The sequence below is a fragment of the Haliaeetus albicilla genome, chromosome 9 (genome assembly GCF_947461875.1).
Source record: "Haliaeetus albicilla chromosome 9, bHalAlb1.1, whole genome shotgun sequence".
In the NCBI taxonomy this organism is placed as follows: domain Eukaryota; kingdom Metazoa; phylum Chordata; class Aves; order Accipitriformes; family Accipitridae; genus Haliaeetus; species Haliaeetus albicilla.
The window spans coordinates 8,112,454-8,140,098 of NC_091491.1; the positions used below are offsets into that span (position 1 = coordinate 8,112,454).

General features: G+C 44.3%; 1 protein-coding gene across 11 annotated transcripts in view; it reads right to left on the reverse strand.

Moving 5' to 3' along the window:
• Positions 1–27,645, reverse strand: part of CUX1 (cut like homeobox 1) — a 283,317-nt gene that overhangs the window by 11,535 nt on the left and 244,137 nt on the right. For 10 of the 11 annotated variants that reach the window (XM_069791423.1, XM_069791422.1, XM_069791425.1 and 7 more), the window contains one exon: positions 10,982–22,755. In XM_069791423.1, the coding sequence (XP_069647524.1) occupies positions 22,044–22,755 (712 nt within the window). In that variant the 3' untranslated portion in view covers positions 10,982–22,043. Of the gene's footprint in view, positions 1–1,024; positions 1,092–1,619; positions 1,757–10,981; positions 22,756–27,645 lie in introns of those variants that run through there. The other variant, XM_069791426.1, reaches the window with a different exon arrangement.

Genomic DNA, 27,645 nt, shown 5'->3' on the forward strand with positions numbered 1-27,645 from the left:
GTCACGTTATTTGGTGCAACCCGTGGCTGCCTTCCTTCCCATGACCCCAACCCTCCCAGTCCCTGCTACAACTCCATCCCGCAGCTTTTGCAGCAGCCGTAGCCCTAAGAAAAGACCCAGTGCCGCAACCTGCCCCTCCATCCACATACTCTTCTCTCCCCTTCCCCTCCTTGCAAAACGGTCACCCCCATTTTGTACTTTCTCCTCTTTCAGCCACGCCAGCAAAGCAGGGGCTGCTCGGCCGCAGCCATTGCCAGCTTGCCGTGCCCAGGAGCCCCATTTTGTGGGTGCCCCATGCAGCTGCCCCCCATGATGGGGCTCTGCCGATGCCCCGGGGGGGGCTGCGGCCATCCCTCTCCACTCTGCCTTCCCAGCAGTGGGAGGCATCCACGGCCAAGGAGAAATACGTCCCCAAGGCCGTGACTCAACCGGCTGCACAGAGGATCTATTCATAGCGCAGGATGGGTGGCTGCAGGTTGTTTGGCTTGGTGGGACTGTTGCTGTGATATTGTTTATGATGTGTTTTCAAAACCTTTCAAAACAAAAAACAACCAAAAACAACAACAAAAAAAAACCCAGAAAGGAAGTGGGTTTTCTTCCAGAGGAGCCAAGTGTCATTACTTGTTTGATTCATTTTCTCCTGCAGACCTCGGCGCAGGAGCCAATGTAAAGGAAATGTTTAGCTCACTGGCTCTGGAGGGGGTTTGGTGTGGAAAGAGCGGGAGTTAAAAGTGCAGGGTGTTTGGTTCAGCCTGGGTTCACTGACTCGGCACGGAGCCAGGCCTGGCACAGGGCTGCTGCACCATCTCGGGAGCAGCTGGAGGACCAGCAAACCATGCTGAGCATGGAAAACCCATCACTGGCCCCAGTGACGGACATGCTGGGCAGGTGATGTCTGTGCCGGCTTAGGAGCATCCTCGCGCCGCCATCCCCGGAGAGGTGACCACCCTACCCATGGCACCAGGATGGCCCCTGCCAGCACCTTGGCTCGCAGCACGGCTCCAGCTTTGCGCCCGCCTCTCACCGTAAAACAGCGCCGTGGCCTCCTTGATGGGCTCAGGTATCTTCTCCAGGCTGGGAACAGCCGCACCCTGGGCAGCACAAGCAGAAGGGATTAAGTATTTCCCACCCACCCAAAGGTGCCTGGTCAAAGCAAACCCCTCCTGGGTCCTGCTACTGCCCCGGCACCCACGGCCTCGTGGGAGCGTTGCTGACAAACAAGCACCCTGCAAAGATCAAGACTGAGACAACGTGGAGAGGCTGGCGTTCAACCCTCAAATCCCATCCTTTGCCCGGGAAGGAGAAGGGCTGGATGGTCCCTGGATGCCACCACCACGACTCCCTCCCGCACCAGTACCATCCATTGCACGGGCACAATGCAACCCTCTGCTGGGCGAGTTGGGAGAAAAAGGAGGAAAAAACAAAGAAGGAAAAACAAAGAAGGAAAAAAAGAAGGAAAAAAAGAAGAAGAAAAAAAGAAAGAAGGAAAAAAAAGAGGAGGGGACAAAACAACCCTGATGCCTGCTGTTGACCCCTCCATCAGTGACAGTGAACCTCTGGGGCCATTTTGAGTGATCCCTGCCCACTGCCAAGAGCCGAGTGTCGTGGGTCAGGGTTACCTCTGCATCCGGGCGATGCACGGCGGACAGGGCCTGGATGGTGCTGAGGTCGTGCTCCAGCTTGGCGATGAGCTCCTTTTGGCCAGCCAGTGTGGACACAGACTCCGTCAGCTGGATCTGCAGCTCCGCACAGCGCACTGGAAAACAGAGCCAGGGCTGTCACCCAGGGGTGGCCCAAAACCCCCCAAGTTTTGCCAAGTGGACGCCGAAAAGCTGAGAAACCCCACCTGGAGCACCAAAGCCAACTCACAGGCAGCACCCCTGTTTTCTCCTTATTTCTGGGGGCAGCAGGAGGGACCACACCAGCAATCCCTGCTCTGCTCCAGGCAAAGCAACCGGGGATCCAGCCCACCTTGGCGATGCCCCAGGGTGGGCAGCCATCCCTGGGCAGGACCAGTGCCACGTCCCAGTGCCAGAAGCAACGCGAGCAGGCAGCTGCTTGCACCGGCACGGCTGCTTCAAACACATCAGCAATATATTTTTGGTGCCCCAGGGGTACCTGGCAGCATCCTGGCTGGGCAGAGTGGGGGGACCTGGAGAGGGATAAGGGGAGCTGAGCCCACGAACCGATCCCCAAGTCTATTCTGTGTGATGGAGCCTCCGGGAAGCCCATTCGCAACTGTGGGTGCTGTGACAGGCACGCACGGGGCAGACGGCTGCTGGGGGGGGGGGGGTTGGAGCGGGCTGAGGGACATCTCCAAGGAGGAGCTCAGGTGGGACCAATCCTGCCCTCAGGTGCTGGGCAAGGCTGTGCAGCCCCTGGCATCCCCACTCGGCCCATTTTCGACAAACGAGCCCTCTTTCCAGTTGCCCCCCCCAAGTAAAACCCACGCCCTAAACCACAACAGGCGCTGGCTGGAATGCTCCAGGAGCAAAACAAAACCCTCTCGTTCCCCTTGTATAACCCCAGCCCAGATGTGAAGCAACGGAGAGGCGCGTCGGAGCCAAAACGCAGCTACAGCGGGAAGCACAGGACCAGCACCGCAGGGCAAGCTCCTTGCTCCATTTGCAAATCCATCCCGAAACGCAGAGCGTCAGCAAGCAGAAGCCTTGTCCTGCAGCAGAAATCTACTTCTTTCACCTTTCTCCCTCGTGGCCTGCAATGTCTGGGCCTCTGCCTGGCTGAAAAAACCTCTCAGATCAAGGTTCAAACCCTGCGTTTTGCACCGCCAGCCTCCCCGCTGCAGGGATGCAGGATACGTCCCTCTGTGCCTGGATTTCCAGGTGGGTGAAAGCTCAGGTCCCAGCTGTTCCAGTCCCTCCCTGATAATTCCTGTTGTAATTATTCCCCTAAATTCCAGACGGCTGGAAGGCAAAAAAATTCCTCATTTATCAACAGCCAGGGAGCAAGAAATGCAAAAGCTGCCTGGGAAGCAGCCGCGCTGGGGGAGAAGCGAGGGCAGGCTGTTGCGCCCGCGGGGCCTCCTACCCTCTCTGAAGACTTCAGACGAGAGGTGTAAAGTCTATGCAGCTCAATTCCAGTTCGCCCAGTCCTGCTGGGCTGGGAGCTGCCCCGCGCACCCCGAAACCGGCTACAGAGGGGGGGTCTTGCAGGGGGCTCGATGCCCTGCGGAGCCTGGCTGGGATGGTTGGACTCAGGGCAGGAGCAGACGAAGTCGTGCCCAAAAGCAACGCTGCTTTCCCACGAAGCAGGGGCTTTGCTGGTGCAAATTCCACACCCCCCCCCCCCCTTTTTGTCAGAAATGCAATTCCTACGTTACTCGTACAAGCCTGCCTGCAGGGAAAGGGAGGTGACACATGCTTCAGACACAACGTATGGATTTATTTTTCTTCCCCTCTACGTAATTGCATTTTATAGGCTCCAAAATAGAAGGCTCAGGAAAGCCAGGAGCAGTTGCGATAAAGGCGCAGTCCCACTGGAGGTCAGTGTTTCTCAAGAAATGGGGAATCGCTGCCTGCTCCTGAAACATGGGTGGCCTGCTGCAAAATATTTGCATTAACAAGATTTGGAAAGAAGAAAACCTCTTCCCTACGGTTAATTATTTAATTGGCTGTCTCTTTAAATTGCATTAAAGTGTAATTGGGAAGCTATTACTAGCCAAACATGGGCTGTGGGGCCCAATTCTGCACAAGGCAGCCCCGATCCGCTGTGCAAAGGGCCTGACGCTGCTGCTGGCGTGCCCGGGCTGCGCCACGCCGGGAGCAGAGCGGAGGGCTGGCTGGGGCAGGACACGCTCCCCTGCCTCCCACCCTGCCCAAAAAACCTCCACAGAACTGAGCGTTGGCATCCTGCTGAAGGAGATCTGAGCCCTGGATCCCAGCTCCTGAGGTTCTCTCTTAAATCATCTTTTTTTTGCTTTTGAGTTACATGGACTGAGTTTTTCAGTTTGCTTAGGAGAAAAAAGGGTCACCAAAGAAATACGTTTCCCAGTTTTAAAGAAAGCCGCATCCTTCCTTCCTTTGGGTTGCACTGCATTGGCATTGGCCCGTCTTCTACAAACCGTCTGTGAAAAAAGAAAAGACTGGAGCCCTGTCTAACACTGAAGACAACCAAAACGCATAGAGCTTCTCTCTCATCTCCCCTTCGGTATCTCTTTTCACAGTTGTTTTTGGTGGTTTTTTTTTTTTAATCATAACTTTATTTTTTCAAAGTGGCAGTGGCCATCCGTGAGCTCATGACTTCTCTGCCAGCAACCCTTCACCTCCCGCAGCGGGTGAAAGGCTCTCCCAGGACAGCAGGTCAGTTCAAGCACTGAGATCGAGCAAAAGAAAATCTGCCTTTGTCTTCTCTAAGCTGCTGTGCTGGAAAGCCCTCGCTCTGACCCTTCAGATGTACAAATAAACTCAAAAGCTGCAGAAAACAAAGAAGTACTGCAGAAGATAATGCGACAAAGAAGGTGAAGCCCTGGGGAAACTGGGATTTTAAACCACTTATCTTTAGCCTCAAACTCTGTCGTTCCCGACTTTTGAGGCAATGGAGGAACCGGGCTTGACATTGCCGTCGCCTTATGGAGAAAAGTGATGAAGTGCAGCAACTGGGCAACTAAACGTCGGCCAAAGTCACCTGCCCTGCCTGCTGCCACGCTGCAGGGCTGCTCAGCACAGGCAGGTCTGGTTTCTCCTTGTCCGATAGACAGAAAACAATCAGCTGAGCCTGGAGCATGACTGAAAAGTATCTTCGGAGTTCTTGGGAAGGTGGCAGAGCAGATGGGAGCTGGACTAGAGAGTTTTGCACAGGGCACTTGTGAAGTTCCTACACAGCAGTTGGCTGGGTGAACTCTCCTTCTTGATCAGGGTTTTCTTAATTCAAATCCCCCATGACACTGATCCTAAATCCCTCAGCTTTCACCTGGCCTGGCTGGCCAATAACACACAGGTCATTAAAAAACATTTCTGCGAACAGGCTCCCAGGAATTTGGCCGAAACCACCTGCAACAAACACGGGGTGAAGAGCAAGTCCCCAGTGCAACCACTGAACTTTGGCTGCCAAGAGCTGAACCTGGGCTAGCACCTTAACACCACAGCCGGACCCTCCTGGGGAATCCTGGGCTTGAAGAGAAGCACTTTTCAGGACAACCATCAGCCACAAGCTTCTTCCCACATCCCCTCTATGACTGACCAAGTCTTTTCTGTATCGCTGGACGTGTGGCCCCATGAAATGCCCAACATGAGTGGGGAGGGGGAAAGACTGGTCATCTATCAGGAAGAATACTGGTAGGCTCTTGAAAAGCATCTTAGCTTGCCCCAAACTGAATGAGTGATTAGAAAGAGCCTCTGCTCAAACAGTGTGCTGTAAAGAAGATGTCTGTGCTGGGAAGTCTAAACGTACCTCCAACCCACTGCCTGAGGAGCACAGCCATGGATGACATTCCCACGGGATGTGTGTTTCTGAAAAAATGTAAAGTGTCTGTGCAGACAGGCCATGCGGTGAGACACAAAGGTGCCTCACACAGAGAGGAAACAAAATGGTACTAAACTGAGAATAAAAGATTTAGATCAATCTCACACTTCTTTCATTGTGGATAGCCCCATCAGTCTCGTACTCCTCCAAAGCTGCAAGTTAAAATCTTTGTGGTATCAAGGGGAAAAAAGTCCCAGAACCCCAGGCTCCATGGGCACATTCGCGGGGAGCCCCGAGCCCAGCAGATGTAGGGGCTCATCGGGAGCGCCTGCGAGACAGCGAGCCCAGCGCTGTCACGGAGCAACAGCAACTTTGACTCCTATAACAAGCCCCAGCAATTGGACTCCCTTGGCAAATCATCCAAAATAAACAGCATCTGTTTTCACAGATGGAGAAAATTAAGACATACTAGCAACTTAGTTTGAAGTTATAAGGCCAGACATAAATAAATGAGAGGCAATCTTTCCCTAAGATGGTGGCTTGATTACTGAGGATACAGACAGATGAATAAATCACCTTGGGGTGAGATAGGCTGTAACTTGCTACACATCCATGAGACTGCAGTAACTGCTCATGTGTATCTTCTGAGCCTGAAGGAAATGAGAGGTAAGTGGTATTGCTGAAGGGATCTGCAGGGTAGGAGCACACACATGGGCAGTTACTGCAAATTAGCTGATGCTCTGCAAGTTCACACCCTGACTTGCCTTATGGTAACTTTTTAATCTCCCTCCATTACTGTCTGGCCTCCTTGGATTTACATAACTGTAAAAAAAAAAGAAAACAAGCAGAGAAGTGATGTGGCACGCTAGCAGCTTTCTTTGAAAAACTATCCTCTCAGAAGTCAACTGAAGTGCACTGAAACCCACTACTTCAAAGGTTTTAAGTCTATTTTATTGACTGGAAGGAAGATCATGGTAAGATAACTAAATCTTGGAGTACCTTGACATGAAGGCTGAGAAACCCAGGCACAAAGCTGGAGACTTACTCAACACAAACACTGGTGCTTGAGCGCGCCAGGACGAGGAGCGGGAGCCAAAGAAGTGGGAGGAAACTGGGTCTGCCACGGGTCCTCTGATTTTTCCAGCTCATTCACCTTTCCCCATGTTGGGCCACTCCAGTTAATGACCGGGTTGCTGTGGACGGTTACTTAGAAGTTGAAATTGTCCTTCTTCCCCATGCAGAAATAAGCGCTCAGGCTTTTTGGCATCTCTCTCCCATGAGCCTTCTCAAGCCAACAAAGTCTTACCTCCGGTTCCACCTGATGCCAGAGCTCCCAGATTTATACATAAACTAAGGCACAATTTCAGGCTCTTGAAATACTTGGCATTTAGCTTTTAAGGAAGTCTGAAAAAGACAGTACTGGTACTGCCCAAAGTCCTGCTCCCCTTCCAGAAGAATCACAGGGAGATGACTCCGTGCTTTGTAGCTGAAGGGATGAGGGGCACACGGTCCATATGCCGCAGATTCAGTCCTGGATGAACCAGGTGATTTTCTCTGTCCTCTTTTTGTCTATGAAGATGCCAAGGAAGAAAGATCTAAGCCAAAATCCTTCCCACAATGGGAAGGTTGTCAAAGGCCTTTCATTGTTGTACATCTCAACGGTTCTAGTTCTGTCTTGACCTTTTCATAATGTGGAACAGCATTTCTGCATGGTCCAGAGTTGCGTGGGAGTCATTCCATCTGTCTTAACTTTACACAAAGCCTTTTCCTCGGGGCCACCATTGCTGTGAGCTGTCAGTAGGCTGAGAAACAGGACAAGAAGGCAGGGAATGATTGAACATTTCTTTCCTACAAGGCATCAGAGCCCTGTCTCTCAAATCTAGCAGAGTCCTCTGAGGTGCAAATCTGTTCAGAGGTAAAGGCTGAAGAGCAGATTGTAGCACAAAACACCAGCTGAGCCGTCTGCTGAGGTCCACCTCACCTCACATAAGGCAATGAAAAATCACCATCACCTGAAGGGTGTATATTCTTCCAAGACTCTCCCCAGAGTGAATAAAGATACTGGAGATCAAGTGCTCCAGAGATCGCACCAACACTACAGAAGTCCCACAAGAACTGGGCTTTTGAGACATTTTAAAGCAACCTCTCTAGAAATCTCCAGAGAAGGAGGAAGGATCAGTCACCTCCGAGAGCACCTGAGTAGCCAAAATGCCTGGATTATGTTAGTCTGACAATCATCTCAGCCTGCAACTTTCCCTGTGGGTAGCAATCAGGCTGTCCTTGTTTATCACCTCTCTACCTGCCATGAGATTATTGTCCGATCAGACCCTCTGGAAGCTTTCTAAAAGGGCGAAAAAAGCAAGCAGATGATGAAAAGAAAGAATGACGACATCTCTAAAAGCCATCTGCAACTCCTTGCACAATCTACCTAGTCTTTAGCCACAGTTACCAGTCCTGGAAAAGCTCCAAGAATGAAGTGATGAGGTTGCTCTAGAGACATAGAGGCTGTAGGAGAAGACATCAAGAAGCTTCAGTGACATCCTTCAGGGATGTATGCAGAAGATGTGCAGTCCTAGACAGCAAGGGCTGGGACTGGCACCAGTGAAGGCAGCAAGAGCAACCCTTCTCATTTTTGCTTTCGCAAGCTGTCAAAAAGACAAGAAAAAATAGGGATAGTAGAAACCAGATCACATCCAACACCCCAAGGACAAAATCTGAGACTTCATCTGCCCAAGTGACAAAGGGTTGGGAGCACAGGGAAAAGACCTCTCACCCTAGCTGCCATGCTCATCACAATGCATGAACATCCTTCTTTGAGTCCCCTGCAGCCCTTTTCATCAGTGTCCTCAGATGCATTTGTGAAAGTGGACTTGGGGAAGAGCAAAGCGAGCTACCAAACCACAGCCAGGCGAGCGCCCGCCCCACAGCAGCTCACTGTCCAGCTCTCTGGGTTTCTCTGCCGGCTGCAGGCAGAGGAGGGCAGGCAAGATTTCTGCTCCCTCCCCTCCTTTCCCCGCTCTCTTTTCACATTTTGAGGACCTGCCAGGAAGGGAAGGTTTGAAGGATTTCTCCTTCCCTTTCCTCCTGGCCCAGCCACTCCAAAATAAACAGCCCCCAGCAAAGAAACACAGTACCGCTTAATAAATTCACCCTATAAGGATAGAGATTTCACAGAAGAGCGGATTATTTCCAAGGATACTAAGATAATTACACGGGTAACTAGGAAGAGTTCAAGAAAACAGTTTGAATTTTCTTATCAGTTTCCCATAGCTTGTAGCAAAAAGAAAATAAAATGCTCTACTGTAATCAAATCATGTTTTCTGAAGCCCTCTGTTGGCAAGTACAAAATTTCTTCACCACTTCCATTAAAACAAATACTTAGAAGAAAATGATAGCATTTCAAAACGGAAAGAAGTGGGGCCCAAAAGCACCACGCCAGCTGCTCACAGTATGTTCTTACCTGGTGGGAACGAGATGCCACGTGAAAAAATATCCCCCTTCCCACCGAAAGACAAACTACTTCTCGCTGACTGTGGGGCAGGAGCGGGCCCACGGCCAGTACCTGTGGCACTGAGGTGCTCACCGGGTGCTAACTTATTCCTGCACCTGAGGCTACAACGAACAAGGATTTCTCCCATTAACTCGGCAAATGCCTGTAGTATTTCCTATGTAAAATCTCACCCTTGCTACAGCATCTAACTCCAGCAGTAGCTGTTTACTGGCAGGAACACTGACATACGGGTTTGTTCCAGTGCTGACCAGTAAGGGTCTATGGGAACACACAGCATACACTTCTGAAAAGCAGATTTTTGACATCCTTATGAAGGGCTACCAACGAAGCTATCACGGAAGATCCAGCTATCTCCATGGAAGACCATAAGTATCTGCTCCGGACTTCTGAGATGCACCCTTGTGGTTTTGGTTGCCTTCCTAGTTTTCCAAAAATACACTTTTCGAGACTTAGGCTTGAGAGGACAGTCTGGTTTTATCCCTGATGCCTACTTCCGAGGTACAAAGAACCCCCTCCAGCTTCTTCTGTACCAGGTCTGTGTTTTCACAAGTATAAAGCATCTTTTGCTTACAACCACGTGTGGCATTTTAGTAGTTCAGTGCCGATACCACCATACCTGAAGAAAAGCGCAGGTTATAAATACACAAATTAACCAATTTAAGTCATAGCACTTTAAAAGTGTAGATGTTTAGTATCAAGCTTAAAATGATTAGGTGAAATTATACAAGATAATGCCATCTATAGCAATCAACAGTTTGACCAGTAGTTAAAAAGCAGGGGGGGGAAGCGTGTTCAACCTAGAACCTTTACATCATGTGGAACAACCTGTCACAGACGTTTCAAAAGCAGAAACCACACATTCATAAAGAAATTTAGGCATTAAAGAGCATTTTCGATACATGTTGAAGAGCATCCCACCCACTCCTGCACAACGACTCCAAGCTAACGATGGCAAAGACACCCATGGAACGCAAACACCGGCTTGGGCAAAGCGCTACGCTGCACCAGGGTGTCCGAGGGGGAAACCAGCTGGATGGAACCCGGCAACAGCTGGAAGGAGGGAGCGTACTGGGAACGCCCAGCCCGACTCCCTGCTCTCCATCTAGACTTTCTGGGACGCAACTCCAGGAAATTTCCAGCCTGGCCCTCTAAAACTCCTCATGCCGTGGTGAACATACCTAATCAACAGGAAACTCAGCCTACAAGGAGGCAAGCAACACACAAGCTTACAGCCTGGTAGGAAAAATACGTAAGATATGTACTGCAGGAGGTGATGTAAATAAATGCAGGTCCCTCAAAATAACCTCCAATTCACAATTCAAAAAGCAGACACGAGCACGCCAGGTAAAAGAGCAGTGCAGAGGCAAGCGCACACACACACACACACACACGCGCGTGCTCTACCTGAAACCCAGAGTACTGAAGCTAGAGATTTATTCCACTAGTTTTTAAAATATAATTCCACTGATGGATTACAACATCTGTTCCTTACCAAACTTCAAATTCTAGACTCTGTAAATACTGAGTATGTTTATAGGAACAACATCTCATAAGGTACTAGAACAGGAATTTATATAAAGTATCTGTAAAAATAAACAGTGAGCCAAATATCTGAGAAAATTTTTACACTTTCATTTTTGAATCTAAAGCATTTCTGACCTCAGACAATGTATTTATTTTTTTAAGATTAGCTAATACACTGTTATGGTGCTCAAAACAACCCCCCTTGCAGTCTCAGACCCAAAATACATCTTTTCTGTCCATGAAGCCAGGTGTCCACCTCCACTGCCTACAGCAGGAATCGTCACACTTGAATTTCACTAAAAAAAGGATACAGTTTGGAAATCTGACACTTCAGTATTCAAGGTATTTAAAATATTCCCCCCCCCAACTGATATATAAAAAGTAAATTTTCCTCCCCTGGACAAACACAAATCCCCACCAAATCCAGCCCCTTCATTCCTTGGACATCACTGAAACAGAACCACCAATGTAAATGTTTGCTGCTTGGACTCAGGTCTCACCTTAATAAAGACAGCCCACGCGTAATTGTGTTTGTATAAAAGATATTTACTTCAATTATCACACCTAGGGTGCTAGTGAATAATAATAATAATAATACATCGTGTGAGTTTCATACAGTGATATTGCTTCTCCATATCATATAGGGACCGTTGTACAGTGCTGAGAACAAACATTATATGGCTAACCAAACAAAGACAGAAGAAACAATGCCATTCTGCTGACGGAGGGAGCGCTGCCCTGCTACTGCCAGCCATATAAACTCTTACTTTTATGTTTAAACAAATACCAAGAAATAAAATGTTACAAAAGATGAGTCACAGCAACACAATGTGGGCTTCTCAAAGCTACTTGTACAAAAAAATGACACTTTTTTTTTGGTCAATTGGGTCTTTGTGAGGATCTTTTTTTTTTTTTTTAAATCTGTGATTGTGAATATAACAAACAAGCTCTAAAAACATCTAAGACTTAGTGCGTTACAGAAAAAATATAAAATACTGCTAAAAATGTAAGACACCACAATACACGGGGTAAAAATTGAGCTTATTATTAAAAAAAAAAAAAAAAAAGTTCTCAGGAAAAAGTACACCACTTTCTGTTTGAGTTCATCTTGTGCTGTGTTAGTAGTCGGGGCATTTCAAAGGTCTGCCCATTATCATGGCAAGTAGTTATTGCACAAATGCAAAGAGTTAATTTTTTAATAAAAAAAATGAAAAGGGACATGAGGGAAACAATTTAAAAAAAAAAAAAAAAAAAGAAGAACATCTCCCCCCCCAGCCAGCCTCCATCTGCTTTGGAATTAACGTCCAAATTTGTACATTTGACATTCTCGCAGCATTTCCAGCGAGTGGGGCGCGCGGTGCCCGCTTTCGGAAAAGGAATGGTAGAAAACGCTTTTCAATACAGAAATGCATAGAGTATTCTGACAGGAACCACCTTTTTGTTTTGCAGAGGTTATCCAATAGTTACTGTAGGGCTTTTTTTGTCTCTCTCTTTTTTTTTTTTTTTCCCCAGACTATGCCAGAAGGAAAGAACCTCGTGTGGGAAATTCATCTGATGGTTTTTAGTGGGACACCCTCGAAAGGCAAAGTGCAAATTTGCTTCCAAATCCACAGAAGTGGTGATGTGCCCTGCAACTAGCTCAGCACCCTCCACCTTTGCCCACTGCAAGGTTTTACCGTGGGGCCGGCTGGTTGGGTGCTGACCGGAGGCCCTTTGCATCGTCCCTCGTGCAGACACACGCTCCCCCGCGATGAGCAGGGGTCGTTTCTAGCGCGACGGTTTTCAGTTTGGCTTACGCAGCTTTTCTCTCGCTCGCTCGCAAAGTGTTACCTAGCCAGGGAAAGCCTGTCTGAACGTGTTTCGACACTGCAAGAAAACTAAACGACTCCTCCGTGACAAAGATCAATTCATAATGTGTATTTCCAGAGTTCACACCAGGAAAAGTTGCTGCTGCACAAGGTGTTTTTTTTTTTTTCCTTTTTCTTTTTTTTTTTCCTCGACCAACTTTGAATGAGAAGAAAAATCAGCTCTGAATTCAGAAATTCAAACATATGCCAACAAAGATGAACATCACAGGAAACCAGTCTCTCATTTTAAATTAACACTCTTGAGTAAATCGCAATGTACTTTGACAAAGGGGCACTGCATCTTCATGAAATTCTCAGTAGAGGCTCTAGGAGGCTAAGGGTATTTTCTCTCTCTGTATATTTTAAGTCTCTTCTCTCACAACTGAGGCTTCTTATTCTCAGTCCTAAATTATTTTAAACTATTTAAATAATATTATTTATTAGGCATTTAGATAAAATACTTTTTTTAAACAAAAATGATTGCTCTAGAAAACACAACAGGGGCACAATGATATGGATACTGCAACGAGCCGACACCACCCCGCTCCATCGCTAGGATAGCCCAAACTTTCTCCAATGTCCGTTTAAGGGATATGTATACTCCTGTTGTGTTTATATCAAACAAAAACAAACCTCAAAAAAGAAACTGTTAAAATTAATCTCATAAATAGGAAATATTAGTTTGTTTTCCTAATTACAAACCACCTTTATATATTTCACCTTATGATGCTGTAGAGAGAGCAAGCTTGAAAAATAACACACAAGCGCTGGTAAGGGCTGAGGATGCTGGTGGGTGAAAGCCTGTTCTTTACAAAACCAAATTAAGACTGGAATGACTTTACAGTGCCTCGCCATCCAGAGACAATGCGGCTCTGGGCATGGAAATGAAGACAGCATGTATTACTAATGGCACAAAAGGACACGGTCACAGTAAGCGATGGCTGAAGTCCACGAGTGTTTCTTGAATGCGGACAGACCTACGAGTACGCTGGGTGAGACTGAGCCTTACGAGCATTAACGCTGCCGGGCGATGGTGGACGTTCGAACCCGAGACCCTGCCGTGCTGCTGGAGCCAACCCAGAGGGATATATATATTTTTTTTTCCCCAGGAACCTGAATTCTCATGAACTAGAGCTCGCGCTCGCCTGCGTTTGGTGGCTGGGACACAAACCTCCGAACACAGAACGAGAATTTCTATTGCACAAAGCCTTAATGCACAGTGTTTGAAGTGCTCGTCAGCAAAGGGGCAACTCGTGTCGGGCCACTGAAACGCTCCTCGATCGGTGTTTGCTCTGCATCCCCCCACTCAGCCCAAAATGAAAAGCGGCTGTGAATGCTGCAATCTAGATCACTGTGCTTTAGATTATTCTCCACAAAGAGATTAGGAAATAAGGCACATAGCTTTCCAAGTATAGAAAGTTTGTTGAACAGTAAATTTTAGGAAAGTAGCAAAACCTAAAAACTTAATGGGAAATGCGGTAACATACAGGATTTTGATGACATGCCTATTGAATGAAAATAAAATAATTTCAAGCTAAACTAAAATCTCCCCTCCGCCACCCCCCCCCCCCCCCGAAAAAAAAGATCCATGATCTCCATCTCTCTAGAGGACGCAAGAAGGAAACGGAATCCCTGATCAAGGAAAAAGGAAAGTACGATACAGATGTGACCTTGCTTATTCCCCACACACCTCCTTTACGAACTAGATGCTCAAGTACTCCCTGAATAGCCTGTACTAGCATCCAGAGGTAACTAGGTACTTTGGAAACACTTTTAAAGCTAGTAATAATTTACCCACATATAAATAATACATCAAAATAGCACTAAGGGTCTAATGTAAGCTAACAAAAGCCAGAGGAGTCTGATTGAAAGACTGATTGTAGAAAATATTTTTTGTAGTTACTTGGAGATAAGATTGTACTTCAGAGCAAGTCAAGTGCCACGTTTTATTTCTTCTCTTGAAAACACAGATGCTCGCCTTCTAAGACGAACTGCATAACAGAGAATTTCTATCTCAGTCCTAAGAATACTTGAGTTTTCAGCTTAGGGAGAGCAAGAATGAACTGCTTGCTTTAATTTGATATTTGGCTTAATTTACCGATCAGCTGTTTTTGTGATTGTTTTAAATATGTCTTTACTGTTCACCTTCCTGCTGTATGTAGATATAGGAGAGTATATTTTACATGTGCAAATATCTGGCGTATTAACTTCGTGCAGGCTGTATTGAAGCAAAAGCTACAGACCAACTGTTGTTACAGGATGTTGCAGACGAGGTTTGACCCTTCCTTTCAGATTACTTGGCTTTTGCACATCTCAGACCCTTGGAATTATTTTCATGTATTCTGAACGTGATCTTCCCCCTCCTTGTTAGCTAAACCCACGTTTTTCAAACAATCCGATCTCTCAATGGCTAATCCCCTCTTTACAACAGGGAACTTCCCTGACAAGTGGGAAAATGGCATCCTCTACGCATCAAAAAACATATTGGTTTTAAGCCCTCACTCACCTATGCCCCAAATGATTTCACGAATTTGGCTGTAGCAATTCTACTGCACCATTAAGACCAAGCACGCAAATCCTACATATACATAAGGGCTTTTCCATACTGGAATCATGTACATACACACATTAACAACTCCTAAAAATGCATATTAATTACCCGCATAGACAGAAGAGAAGAACGCAACTTAACGCCGTTATTCTTGTTATCAACAGAGAGATTGCACTGTTATGAACATTACCACAGAATTACACAGTAACTATGCAAAAAGCAGGTATGTCACCATAACAGCAGGAAATTCCTGGTATGACTCTCCATTTCCAAGGATCTTTGGATGAAGATTGTACTACATAGTACAAATATCGCTAAAATTCAAACAAAAAGTCAAAAGAAACGATGTCATGGGGACTTCAGGCATCTACTTTTGCTGTACTGTTTCCTGCACTATTTCATTATGGTTAAGAATTCAGTCATTCTCTGCACTTGGCTGTTTCAAAATATAAAGAAACTGAAATGATACTATGAAACCAACAGTTTTAATAATAAGAAATCTACAGAACTGTGGCGAAAATGTACTAACATCACTGTGAGTAAAGCAAGCTTGAAAAATGGCAGCAATTTCCTTCAAAGAATGGCTGGACAAGGAAAAATGCAATAATCTTATTAATTTTTTAAAAGGAGGCATTTACTTTTAACGCACTTCAGTGCCAGAACATGTTTGTGAATAGCAATGAAAATCAAGCCTGGGAACCATTTTTTTCCATTCACAAAATAGTTGTAGAAACGCAGACTTCATAGACAGCCAAGGACTTTGGATCCCGGACATGGAATGCCCAGGTTTTGGGAAAAGCAGGTATGATGCCTCCATCAGTCCTTGGCCCTATCAGAGGATGCTGGTGAGGAGGCTCACTACTAAAGTTCAATGAATGACTTTCTTCAACTGGAAAATGTCCTTACAACTAATAACCTATATTAAATATGCCACAGTACCACTTGGCTGGGGGGGAAATCATCCCTGAGGAGAGAGATGGCACCACTTACATACCTGTTTTTAAGGCTTTTTGACAACTTAAGTGCACAGGCCTAATGCTAACCTTCTCCAAAAGGATAAATTTCACCTTCAGAGCATAAAAACTTTTTATCCTTGCATATTAATAGGGTAGGGTATAGTACATGACCTGGTCATGTAGGACAAATCAGTCCCTAGGCATAGCATAAAGGGCTTTTCTTGCTATAAAGTTCATTATTAACTATATTTTATATATGGCATAGTCAATGTATCCCATAAAAGAGATGGAGAGGAAAGAACAAATTGGTGAAATAATATTTCTACATTTTAGAGCTCAAATACGTATGTGAAGGAGACAGGGACTGCTAAATCACTTTTCAAACTAAGAAGGTTGAGCCAGAAAAGAAATTCAGATCTCGTGCTTTCCATGCCAGTGCCTCTCCTTGCAATTTAAAACCATCTGGGAAGATTTTAAACTGCTGGGAAAAAGTGTCTTTTGTTTGTACAGAATTTTGAAATTATCTTTTTTTTTTTTTTTTAAATAAGTTGATTGTATATGCAACACGAAGGAAGAAAATGTTGATGTTCAAACAGTGGGGCAGCAGAAAGTGCAAGGGGAAAGTAGCAGGCCAACATATGAGCGAACTGAATACTGCTTTGCAGCTGTTTTATCTGTGTTGAGTTATATTTAGGAATGAGGCTATAAGCAGCTTGTCTCATCAGGGCCAAAACTGCCACTCACTCCCAGGAAAGACTTGATTTGGTTTTAGTGAATGTTAAATCCAGCCCCCACCTAAGAACCAACTTTTCTTCTCCTATGTTTCTGATAGTCTTCAAGAAATGCTCACAGCTCAGTCACACACAGTGGCTTTACAACAGAGACTATCCTAGGATACGTACACTGGGTGAAGAAGAAAGAAGAGATAATTTAAGAAACTCCCTTGTTAGAAAGAGACACAAATCAAGCAAAAATAGTGCCTGCCATCTGCATGTTAAAATGTTACTGCTTTACTTTCGGTTTGCAACAAATTGCTAAGATTACCGATCTCTTTGCAACCTTGCTAAAGGCACTGGTCCAGATTACTGCGACATTTCAGTTTAAATAAGCTATTTTGGACTTAAGTGCAAAGAAGTGTCCAAAACCAATTACTTTTTTCATGTAGTCTCATAATTTATATATGGTCAACTTTTTTTTTTCTCCTGTTTCTAACTTGCCCTGTTTTTGCCAGGAGCATTTTTATTTCATGTAAGTTTTAAGAATACTTGGAATTAATAATTTTAAGATGGAAAATGACAGACTTCTGACAGCAGCTGTGCTAGTGGGGACTGCAATCACTGTTAGCATTTTCCATTATTTCATTACATTACTTGATCAGATTTCCCTCAATCCTATTTTATGTGAATTTATCAGCTTTGTAGTTTGAATTACCACCAGAATGATGCACTTCTCTAAGTATTTCTCCCATTAAAGGATTGAAACACAGCAACTTTTAAGTAATTGGATCATAAAATATTGCATAGAATTCTGTCGTGTCCATGAACCCCCTTCTCTACACCATTCCCATATGAACAAGTTACATAAAAATAATGCAAAGATCTTTCACCTAAGGAGAAAGGCACATACATTTTTTTCTCTTTTTAACCGTAAGACAGATCTTTCCTATTACAGCAAGGAGTTTATTACTAAAGGACTCACTAATTCATGATATGGGCAGAGTGCACTGATACAGGTTCCTTTAAAGAGTGGCTCTATTTATAGGCATTTTACAGAGGAATAAATAAACCAGTCAGATTTTATGGCGTCAACAGCAATTGTAATTAAATGCATTTCTGCCAATAAACATGTGCAATTCTGTTGTCTGAAATCTGTACCCTCAAAAATGGAAGCATATCGACAATCCCATTGTATGACCCCTCTGCCAAGGGATACTCTTCCCCTGCTTTTAGCAAACAAAGTACTACACTTTTTTCCTTCCCTAACCATCCAGAGAGAAGAATCAACAATTTTAACTGCAGAATAAAGGTATTTCTGTTAAAATAGCCTGGGCTCTTCATCCACAGCTTTAGTAAAAGCATGGAACTAGAAACAGAAAGAGAAAATAAAAATGCTTTTAAAGAACCTCAAGAAAATACAGTCTGGCATTACAGATTTTCTGAAAACTGCCTGTGCTCTTTATCCATCAGGGAAAGAAACATCGTCAGCGAGGGCTCTGTTGCCACGCTCTGCGCTCTACAAAACGACTGCCCCGTTGAGATGAGCCCCACGTCACACGTGCCTGAATAACGCCTTTTCCCTTCCCGTGTGATCAGTGACCCAAGAGGGTAAAAAGCCACCCTGCTACTCTTTGGCATTTCTTCTCCTCCAACTTTTTATCCTTTTCTTTTAATTAAGTAAAAAAAAGTTATTCCAATACACATTTTCCTAAAAGCTTGACTTCCAAATGCCACACTTGATCAGAAATACAGCTACAATCTTTCAGTGTTGCTGAAGTTCAGTCTCTAAACCAGGGAGGTCTCTGCCAGTTTGGAAAGCCAGTAGGTAACTCATCTCCAACAAGAGAATCTCAGCAGTAGTTCAAGCTAATCCATTTTACTTTCCACTGAAACAGAAAAGCAGCTGTGACCTTGGCTAAAAACCGGGAACAAACAGCTGGGAACATCACTTAAACTCTACAAGCTTGATCTGAGGGTGTTCGTCTGCCCGTGCCCTTAAATAAGGTGGTCACTAAGGAACCCAAAGCGACTCCCAGCAGGACGGCCTGGGTCACCCCAGTAGCATCTCAGCAGGCTAATCCACATTCAACACAGACCATTAAATATGAAACAACAAAAGGAGCTAAGCCATTAATAAAGTGCCAAAAATATAGGAAATACTGACAGCATTTTATTTGATTAATTTTATAATAGACACCAATGACAACCCTTGGCAGGATGGAGTGACTTCTGACTTATGAATGCTGTCTTTATCCAGCAAAATTACATGATTCAAATGTAATAATGGAGCTTAGAATTAACAGTTAGTGTTATAAAAGAAAGATATCCTCTAGGGCAAGCTACAGATATGCTTTTAAAAAATCATTACAGCATTAAAAACTGGGCAGATGCTAAAGAATCCTAAAGAACTAGTGGAAACCTGAAAACCAAGCCAAAAATAAACAGAGAAAAAAAAGATACAAGTTTCAAGGCACTTTCGTATTGCTTATTAAGAAGAGAGATTGACCTTAAGTGCTGCATTTGCGTTCAACCTGTGAATACAGTTCTGCTGTTGTATAATGCAGCAAGAGCTCTCAGTAAGCATCATGGAATGCAATCATATAGACACAGGCACAAGAACAGTTTGGGGAATATTAATTTAAAAAAAAAGTTGTCAAACAGAAAAAAACCACGCTATCGAGAAAGCCGAGAGTAACCACTTGACTGCATCAAGCACCTGGATCTCAAATCAGCAGACAAGGACAGTAGAAACAGACTGGCAAGTGTATTGCCTAGAACTAATAAAAAAAAAAAAACCAACCTGAACCAAACAACAACAAAGAAAAAAAAATAAGGAACAAAAGAAAATATCTGCATCTTCTAGACAGAAGTTTTGCTTCTTTGCTGAAGACACATCTTGTTATGACTTCTATTAAGGTATGTGTATTTTTACCAGGACGTGCATTTATCGATGGAGCTGTGCTTTGTAAGTCAAACCAGGACATTGTACAGATACAGAGAGGTTAACACCTTGCTTCACCACATTATTTCCCTCGCTGGCCGTTCCCTCGGACTAACTGCACTCCAGATAAGAAGCCGTAACCGCTTCCAGCACGTGCTGTCACATACTGGTGTCTGTTATTACAAATTGTCTCCTCAGCTCATGACTGAAAGGGGCAGTTGCTCTCTCTGTTTCTCAATTTTAGTTTTGCATCACAAGTCCCCAATTACCCAAGGAGGTATCCTGAAACAGCTAGCAGTAAAAATAGGAAATAAATCCCTGCCTTTCAGCCTCCTAGAGCCTTCTTTTCTTAATCATGAAAAGGATTGATTTTAGTGTACTGATTCTTAATTTGTGAAAACTTGTGCTAAGTGCTGCTGTTGCATGTTAAGAGACTGTAAATGAAATACATAAGTTCTAAAACATCATGCAAGAAATGTGGTTTCACATCTTACAGTCAAAAATCCTACTAATGAATTAATACAAGCACACTGAGGTGTAATATTGGGAACATACCTTTAAAGTCGGAACTCCTCTCCCCATCCCTCCCTCCCCCAAAATCAGAAAAGTAATATTAATTAAACTTAAGAAGTAATGAATGCACCATTAAAGTGTCATCAAAAAGATGCTGACCTAAGACAAAAGTTCAATGATACACAATACGGTCAAAAAGTCTTCAATCAATAATATACAGTATGACAACTACATCTTGTAAATTATACCCAATACTGCCGGCAGTCTATCCCTCTAAAGAATATTTGCCCCCTTTCATCCCTTCCTAACAATCAGATAATAAAATACAGCACCTATAAATAAGCAAAAAAAAATTATATATATATATATTTATATATATATATATATTCCGAAATCATCTATTGTTAGTTTTAAAGATATGGCAATAAAGGAGTCTAAATTAGCAAACTTGTAGAAGCCATAACTGATAAAACAGCTTATTGAAAAAAGGTGGCAGTAATGCACTCTATGTGTGCACAAGTACGTAAGAAAATACACAGACGTATAAAATTGCACGCACACACTCACGCACACACATCCTTCCACACACCTCTATGCTCACGCATATACATATAGACAACAGGAGGAGTTAGAGACAAGTTAGAATTTGATTTGTACTTTGATCAGCCCTAACCTGTGCATAAAATAATGGAAAAAGGCTGTATTTCTGCAGGGCAGAATGGTCTAGACTGGGACTTGAGAGCACAAATGTTTTGGTTTGGAGTTTGGGCTATTTCTGTCCCGGTAAGAGCCCGTCTGGTCATTGCCATGTACTTTTTATCCACGCAAAAACAAGCTTCCCACAACTAAAACGTATTTAAAATCAGTGCTTGTGGTGGGAAGAGAGTCAGTAAATGGCCACCAACAGCAGGAAAAGGTCTCTATCTGAGGCAGCTCCAGTCCCCTCTTAGTGGTGTGTGACAGCAATCGTACACGTGAATTACATTTTAATCGATTCCAGGTAAGCTGAAAATTTCGGGTTACGGAATACGCCCCCAAAGTAGCAGGCTGAAATGTTACTGGCCAACATTTTTTGAGCGATCTGTCTTTACTGAAAGGAAATTCTGTACACTACGAACCAAGTGAAATGATCAAGTACATGCTGTTTCTAAGTTGTCTCCTAAACCTCCTAGATATGAGGTCTGATCAGCGTGCTCTGTGGTTAGAGGTTAAAAAGCAGATTATAAAATACCTAGATTCAGATTTTTTTTTTGTCCTGATTTGGCCTAAAATGGAGTGTATTAAACAAATTCTGGTCTGCAAAAGACCAGAATCAGTTAAAGCTATGAAACAATGTGCACTACGTGTCAATATTCTATTTCACTTACAAGAAAACACTAAGTCAGCTACCACAAATTAAGATATTTTCCTGATGTGACTTTTTTTTGTTTTGTTAAAAAATATGTGGAGTAAATGTGTTTTTTTTTTTTAATTCAAAGTTTCAAACAACAAGATTCTTTTCTTTTCTTGAAAATATGTAGGAATCCAAACTAGTGTGTTTAGAGTCGGTTGACTGTGCAATCTCTTAGTGGCAACTGAACAGCTACAAAAAACTTTCTTTTTTTTTTCTTTTTTTTTTTGAAAAATCTCCCCTTTTTTCCTGGTTTAAGAAGATAATAGTGTATTATCGCTCTGTAGCCATTAGATGGCAGATAAAAAGCCCCCTTTTAATATGTGGGTTTGATTTTTTTTTTCTTTTTTTTCTGTTTTTCTTTTTTTAAAGCCCACACCAAAGAGGAGGGCACAAGGCAAAGCTGTATGAGTTATTCCAGAAACTGTGGAAATCACTTAGGGCAATAATAAAAACACTTCAGGGTACAAAAAAGCTTGACTACACATTTCAGTTTTCTTCCTCGAAAACACAAACATAAATTGGGCTTAACGCTCCTTTTTGTTTTCTATATGCACCTTGGCCTATGGCGTTTTTGCCCTGTGGCCCGCAGGGCGGTTAAGTGCGCAACACAATAAAACCAGTAGAGGTCCAGTTTCACTTCCCAGCTCTCCAGAGTTGGGCGAGTTTAATCTCAAAACTCCCACTCGACGGCCTCTTCTCGACTCGCGGCCTTCTCCAAGCGGTGGATGATGTTGTTCAAGTTTGCCGCTTTCTTTTTCCTCAAGGAGCTGTCTCGCGTGTTCCTGGAGCTCGCCGCCTCCGAGAAGCCGAACAAGCTCTGAAGAGAGTTGGCTTTCTGCGAGCCTGTGGCCGGCGTCGAGCTCGTACTTGGCACACTGGAGATTTTCTCTGAACTTTCTTTTGACTTGTAGGAGCTCTCCCCTGTAAGGACTGAGGTGGAGGCAGCTGAGGTAGAGGCATCCCCTTCCGTGGCAGAGTTTGGCAGTGTCTCCAGAGCTTCTCCCGGGCGCTGCGATGCCGGCGGAGAGCTCTGGCGCGGTGCTCTGAGCCTGCCCTCGTCGTCGGTGTCCTCCAGGCTCTCCGCCTGGAACGGCTCCGCTTTCTCCGAAGACCTGGCGCCTTGCAGTGCCTCTTCCCCCGCTTCGAAAGCCGACTCCGCTGGCCCTCCCTGAGACTTTGTGGTTGCATTGCTGTACTCATCCGCCTCCGGGCCACTCGGCTTTCCTTCAGGTGGGCCTTCTGCGTCCACGCCATCGCAGCTGTCTCCCTCGGAGCTGTGAGCGGCCCTGCTGCTTCTGGCGGAAGGAGAGTCGCTCGACCCAGCCTGGCTCTGGCTCCCGGCTTGGATCTCCTCGATGAACAGCTCCCGGCGGATGCGAGACCTAGGAGACAGGGGAGAGGGATGGTGAGTCTGCCAGGGGTCGCTCGGAGCCACCCTGCTCCACCAGACACGCCGTTCAAAATGCCCTCTCACGAGGCGCCATTTTGTCTCGGCTACAGGACAGCCGCACCAAGCCGGGTCAGCGGAAGCACTCGCACCCCCGGACCCAAAGGACTGACTGAAAAGGCATTTGGAAGAACATGAAAGACTGTCAAGGTGCTCTTAATCTCATCTTCCCCAGCCACACGGCCACCACAAAGCCCGCTGTGCTAGAAGGACACAAGCTGCAAACCCCAGGCTGCCCCAGGGGCTGCTCCACAGTCTGCTGGGAGGGCAGGCAGTCGCGGCTGGGGTTTTGAGCAGATAAGCCATTTCTGGTAACTTCTGCAGTGCTTAGTGTTGAGACCGACCCACCTGACTTCAACTAGGATTTTGTGTATTTATTGTAAATCTGATGTTGATGACTGCCCCTTCTAGTAACCACAGCAGGCATTATGGAATAAAGCAAAAATATAAACTTTGTGCAGGTAATCAATTTGTACTAAAAGGACTGGTGAAAACCAATGGCAGATCACCCTCCCTTTTTTTGCAAGTTCAAATTAAGTAGCATTCATAACTGTATGCTCAATTTTTATAGCACTGGATGTGGTTTAAGGGACAGAGATGAAAGGCTCTGCAGTCTCCCATTCCCACTAGAAGTCTGACATCAGAAAGGCAAATCTTTGTAATACACTGGACCAGAAAAGGGATGATTTTAAAGATATGAATACATTTCTAAAAGGTCCAGAAGGAAACAGCTTGTAAACACAAACCAATTCAGATTTCTACTAGAAATGAACCACAATTTGCCTAAACTAAAAACAAAACAAGGAAAAAATCTGGACAACCCCCTTGGTGGTCTCCTGGACACCCAAGGGGAAACGAAGATGAAACAAAGTCCATTGTTCTGAAACCACTCTGGGGAAGCACAGCCTTTTGACAAGTTGTCAGTGCATGAGCTAGTCTGACTTCTGCCTCATTTTTTATTTAAAAAATCGATTTCAGAACATGAATAGTGACAAGGCAAGCAGTGCATTTCAAGGGAATGAATGCACTCCGTGTGTGGTTAAAACTGCCTGGTGTGCCACCTTGCGCCTCCTATTACTTGAGAAGTGTGCAATAATACCCCAAACACATTACCTTTGCCGATTAACTTGGTCCTTCCTCCCTCTTCCTTCTCTGTTTAGGAGCTCCCAATATCCTCCCAAGTACAGAACAGTTTATGAAAAAATCTTAGGGTCTAGGCTAACTCTTTCTCAGTACTGCTCTGTCAGTAGGAGAGGTTATGACCACTGTTCAGGTCCTAATTTGCAACCAAGAGGGAGACTCAATGACCTGTGGTCAGGCATGAGACTACAGGCACAGGGAGAGTTTAGCAAAAATTTATCTTTCAGAGTGAAGATAACACTTTTGGTTTTTAGCCAGGGAGAACTGCTAAGGGTCTTGCAAATCACAAGTGAAATGCTGTCCCAACACTGATGGCTGTACGAATTTTTCATTTTTCCCTAAACATGCTATGGAAGACAGCACACAATGGAAAATATTTAGGATAAATGAAGAACACCATCTGAATCCTGCTTTTGAAGCTAATGATATTATTGACTTACTTGAAATGCAACAGAGTATTTCAGCAGTACTTGCTGACTCTACACTTTTGAAGGGTTTAGGAGGTCTGTAATTTTCCCTAGGAGAATATTATTCACCCAACAGAAGACCACAGGTGCTAACATCAATGTTCTATTACCATTAATTGCATGCATCCTGCAACATTGATTATCAGGCTCTATTTATGCCTATAATCTCCCTGCATGTCCATTGATCCAGAACACCCTGCTTCTGTAACATTCCCCAAGTCAGGAGAGGAAACAGGTAAGAGCTTTGTGTCTGCATAGCATTTAAAATACCTCAGCTCCAGCAAGACACTGGATGATGACATGCTCACTGAGTATCTGACCACAGCCCTACAGAACACAGGTTCAATGTCTGTGGAAATCCCCGGAATTCACACCCAATATATTGCTTCTGGAATCAAGTCTGGCTCCTGATTAACATAGTAATTAAATCCCTACTGTAAAGAAGAACTGGTGACAGCAGCTAGGAAATTCCAGAGAGCATTCCTCTCGGTGGAAGGTGTTGGCCTCAACATCAACACATCCTCTTGGCATTCATCAGTGTAACTCAAAATATCAGAGATCTCCTGCGGTATATGTTGAAGTTCCCTGTACAAGCCTTCACACAACATCTAAACAAGCACAAAGCTACAGTTGATTGAAAAATATGCCTAGAGTAAGAGCAATGAAATTTAGGATCCAAGAGCGCTAGATTACAATTCAAGAAAGTCTGGTTTAATTCCTGATGCTTCTGTAGTATCATCTCTTGACCTTACCGAATTTATGTGCCAGTTTCCACACGTGAAATGGGATAGAAATCCCTACCTCCTACTCTTCTGTACCATTCTTAAGACAATAGAGCCTCAAACTCCAATGTGTCCTCTATGTGCTCCACTAATGCAAAGTGAGGTCTATTTATTTTTATGTTCTGAGAGCTATGCGATTGGCTATGTTCTGAGGGCTATTGCCTATGCAAAGCCATAGACTTGGAGAATTTTGCAGACATGTCAAAATCCTTTACACCCATTTATATTCTGAAGTGAATTATTTCTTTGCCTGCTGAGGATTTTTTTTAAGTTTCTTTTGCCTCCAGAGAATAAATGCTAGTGCTGACTTCCTATCTGGTGGATATAAAGGTAGATTCTGCTGTAGCAACCACCTTTGCAAAGTGAGGTTTGGGCTGAATCCCAAAGGAAAAGCATCACTGCAACAGGATTCCCAAGAGACAGGAAGAGAAACTTGTCCAAATCTGTAACCTGCCTTACCTGAAGTTACTTTAAAGAAAAATGTGTATTAAAGAATAACTAGATGGTCTGAGATGTGGAACTGCTTCTGTATGAAGACTCTTCAGTTTGGAAGAGAAATGGCTGAGGTAGAGTATAAAACAGATAAATAAAGTTAAGTGTGGCCTGGAGAAGATGAAGAGGGGAAAGGCTACCCATTCCTTTTAATACATGAGCTGCAGAACAGACAGACCCTGTTCCCTGAGCAGAGCATGTAACTTGTACCTCTTCTGCATTGTCCTGCAAATGATTTAAGAGCACTTCATGCACGAAAGCTAAGAAAATTATCGTACAGAGGAAAAGAACAGGCATGTGTTTTGATTTTTCAGTGGTGGCAACTGCTCAGAGCACCCAGGGCTCCAAACAGGCTTGAAGCATCTCTTTAAAGTCCTGGAGACTCAGCAGCACATCTGGGAGCAGGTCCAGATCACTCAGTGCTGTGAGGCTTGTGCTACCCACCAGCCTATAGCACCTTGTTTATACAGTTTTTATTTTGTACACAACTGTCAGCACCTAGTCTACATTAATGTATAGGTTGGTGTGGCTAAACACGCTGATCAATCATGACTTGTCATGCTTTCTCGCAGCACGCCTAAACAGGAGATCTCATGATAATGAGGAAGATGACACATGCCACCAGTGCTCCTGCACTTGTCTGCATAAGTGAGAACAGCACATTTTGCTGTCAGGCCGAAGGGAACATATTTTCATAGGCATTCCTCCAACTTGTGTATAATTGCCTAGAAGTGGGAATTGGAAGAGAGGCCTGCATTTGGAGAACTCTGAGCAGTGAAAGAGGCTGCATCTGTAGCAAATTCAAGTCAATGAAATTCAGTGTAAATATGATTACTTGTTGGTTATAATTTTTAAATTTTATATTGTTTACTATAAACATTATTTAACTATTGTGCATAATATTTATGAGATATCTCATTAAACTGTGCTGCTTCTGCTTCAGCAACTTCCCCATTAAAAGCTGAGAACGGCCAAAGTGGAAAATACCCTTTAAATGTTAGCAGTTTCTAAAAGCAAACAAGTTTAGCAATCTGGACTAATTAGGAACATTACTGGCTCTGAGTGAAGGAGCAGAATAGTACTAAATCTGGTATCTTAACTGTACCTGTTCAATATTCATTAGCACAAATTTCTTGGAGAAAAGTCTGCTGCACTAATTAAGATTCCCAATCCCAAGCACAGTTGATAATAAGTTTATTCAAATCCTTGTAATTCTTATATGCCATTCCAGCATTGTTTCTTTTTATTTGTGTCTCTAGGCCAAAACCTACTTCAATGGTTTAAATGTGGAGAAGGTTCCTTCTAATATGAGAAAGGAACTGAACTGACCAACATCTTATTTCATTTCAGTGGGATTCAATGATTTAATCATAACAATGAAATAAATCTGTGGCCACAACTGACTTCAGGGTTATCGGTTCTCTATCCTTCGTGACTGTGCAGAGCTTCCCAGAAATAGAGCACACGCTGTGCCTATTTTCAGAGCTCAGTGGCTCAAGACCTAAAAGAAAATCCTCTTTTTGTCTTTATGTGGGAAAATTATATGATGAAAGCAGTGCAATTCTGATGCCATCCAATAGAGGACACTTCCAGGCACCCCCCCCAAGTGACCTAGGCATAAGACCCACAACACACACCTATTTGTGCATATATACTTGCGAGTCTATGTCTGTGTGAGTGTGCCTATGCAAGTAAGAAAGACCAGTCTTGCTTATTGCAATGGGAGTTATAAATATTCAATAGTGGACATGTCTAAATCCACACCCATCCCCAAAGCGAGACTTTCTGTTTAAAAGTACTACTTACATCAATATGTGAATATTGCTATTCCTCAGGGATGACTTAAAATTAGTCTGGAGCATTAGCATTACTGTTAGTTAGAACCTCCCTGCTGTCGAAACTCTTCATTTTGTACAACCGCTCAACCCTAGCGGAAGCAGACAC